Below are 1861 nucleotides of genomic sequence, written 5' to 3' on the forward strand. Positions count from 1 at the left end.
AAAATATTGCTTGACATTAGCGCCTATAGAACTTTTTATTTTTCGTTCGTAAAGTTCTATTTTCTTATACAATTAAAAAATAGAAGATGTTAATTAAATAGAACTAACATACACTAACAAATTAACTCGTATAATAAAATCTATCAAAGAATACTAATTCATCGTATATGATCGAATCTTAATTTTTGACTTTGAGAATTTAGACTGATAATAATAACGATTTTATATACAATCGTAAGACACTATCTTACTGTATATACTTGCGAACAATTCCCAAAATGTTTTGTTTGAAATTTTTCAAAGTAAGCGTAAAATCGAGTTCTACATAATTTAAGCCCTTAACGATGAAGGCTAACATGGTGAGAAAACCTATATACACAACAATTCTACATTAAAATTTCGAGGGTTTGTGAAGTCTGCCAAAAATTACTAGATCAGCGTGGTGGACTAAGGCCTAAACCCTCTCAGCAGCAGAGCAGGCCGGTGCTCAGCAATAAGCAGTATATAATACAAGACTGGTATAAATTATTTTTTTCAATATTTTTTTAACACAGGTTCAATTATACATTATGTTAAAAACATCTATGAATATTAAATATTGTCAGCAAAAATCCCGTTTTTGCTTCTCTGATGTTTTAATCATTTTGTAGCTTAGTGCGACTATAGTGTGTGCATACGTATATACATATAGCGTATTTCTGACGAAAACTGTGATATTGGCAAGACAACGATATCTCTTTGAGTAGCAGTAATGGCATTAGGGTATGAAAATTAAAATAACTTTTTATTGATATTTATTTTGTTCTAAACTTATCTTTTTTCTTCACATCTATGATTAAAGTTACTTATTATAAAGTGTTATTTTCAGAGCGAGTACATGAATCTATTTAATAACGCAATGTCAAAAAAACTATGTATAACAAAGAGCTGTATATTTTCAGTTTGTTTATAAATCATCAATACAACTACGAATGCTACTCAACCATCCACCAGAACCATGGTCATTGGTGTTCCTTGGCCCGGCTTTAAGACGTAAAAATATGCAGCATTCAAAAATAAAAGTATATTTATTATATTCAATTACATTTTATATCTAAATTTGTTGACACATGACATAATTTACAATGCATACAATATTTCAAAACCAAGATTTATTCGCTGCTCAGGCGGAATAGGTCTGTGTCTTATCCTAAATAAATAAATAATTTTAAAAAATATTTTTCAGTAACCCGTCTGGTATTTTATTAAGTGTCTAAGAAGACAACGCTGTACATTACTGGCTATCCACGGCGACAGCAACAACCGTAAATATATCTGAATGGGCACTGAAATTGAAAATTACAAAGATTCGGCTTTTTACTTTATTATGCTAGAATTTTTGTACTGGAGGCACCATTTCTGTCAGGTGTACATCACTAAATCACTGCCTACGGCATTTGTAGCTACAATCTATAATCGTTCGTCGGCTGGGCCCTCTAACAGATGCTGCGAAATATCTCTCTCCTCGCGCCTGCGCCCGTCCAAAGCTACTTCTTCGTAGAACTGCTCGTGACTATCCCCATTGCGTGGATGTTGGCGTTGCATTAGAGTTTCGGGAACAGTGAACACCACACTCCCATAAGGTCCTGTAATATAATATGTATTTGTATTTATTTCAAATGGTGATGAATTAAAACATCAGGAAAACCGACGCGAAAATTCACTTTAATAATTCCATAAATAAGAAGTTGTTCCGCCGCAGTGAATCATTATTTACTTATGCTGTCAACGCTACAAACCGTCGCGTATACGCATCGCGCGTCGGCCATTTTATGCGAATCTCTATCGCGTAACACTGCACACGTTACAATCCGCAAAGTAA

General features: G+C 33.5%; 1 protein-coding gene across 1 annotated transcript; it reads right to left on the reverse strand.

Annotated features, from left to right (window-relative positions):
• Positions 1–777: 777 nt before the first annotated feature.
• LOC119192233 (von Willebrand factor D and EGF domain-containing protein-like) lies at positions 778–1625 on the reverse strand (the record flags this gene model as incomplete). Its single annotated transcript, XM_037446062.1, is given in 1 exon segment — positions 778–1625. A coding segment is annotated over 1 exon segment (176 nt), but the record flags the coding sequence as incomplete, so codon positions are not given.
• Between the last annotated feature and the right edge of the window lie 236 nt (positions 1626–1861).

Source organism: Manduca sexta, unplaced genomic scaffold (assembly GCF_014839805.1).
Source record: "Manduca sexta isolate Smith_Timp_Sample1 unplaced genomic scaffold, JHU_Msex_v1.0 HiC_scaffold_2504, whole genome shotgun sequence".
Classification (NCBI taxonomy): domain Eukaryota; kingdom Metazoa; phylum Arthropoda; class Insecta; order Lepidoptera; family Sphingidae; genus Manduca; species Manduca sexta.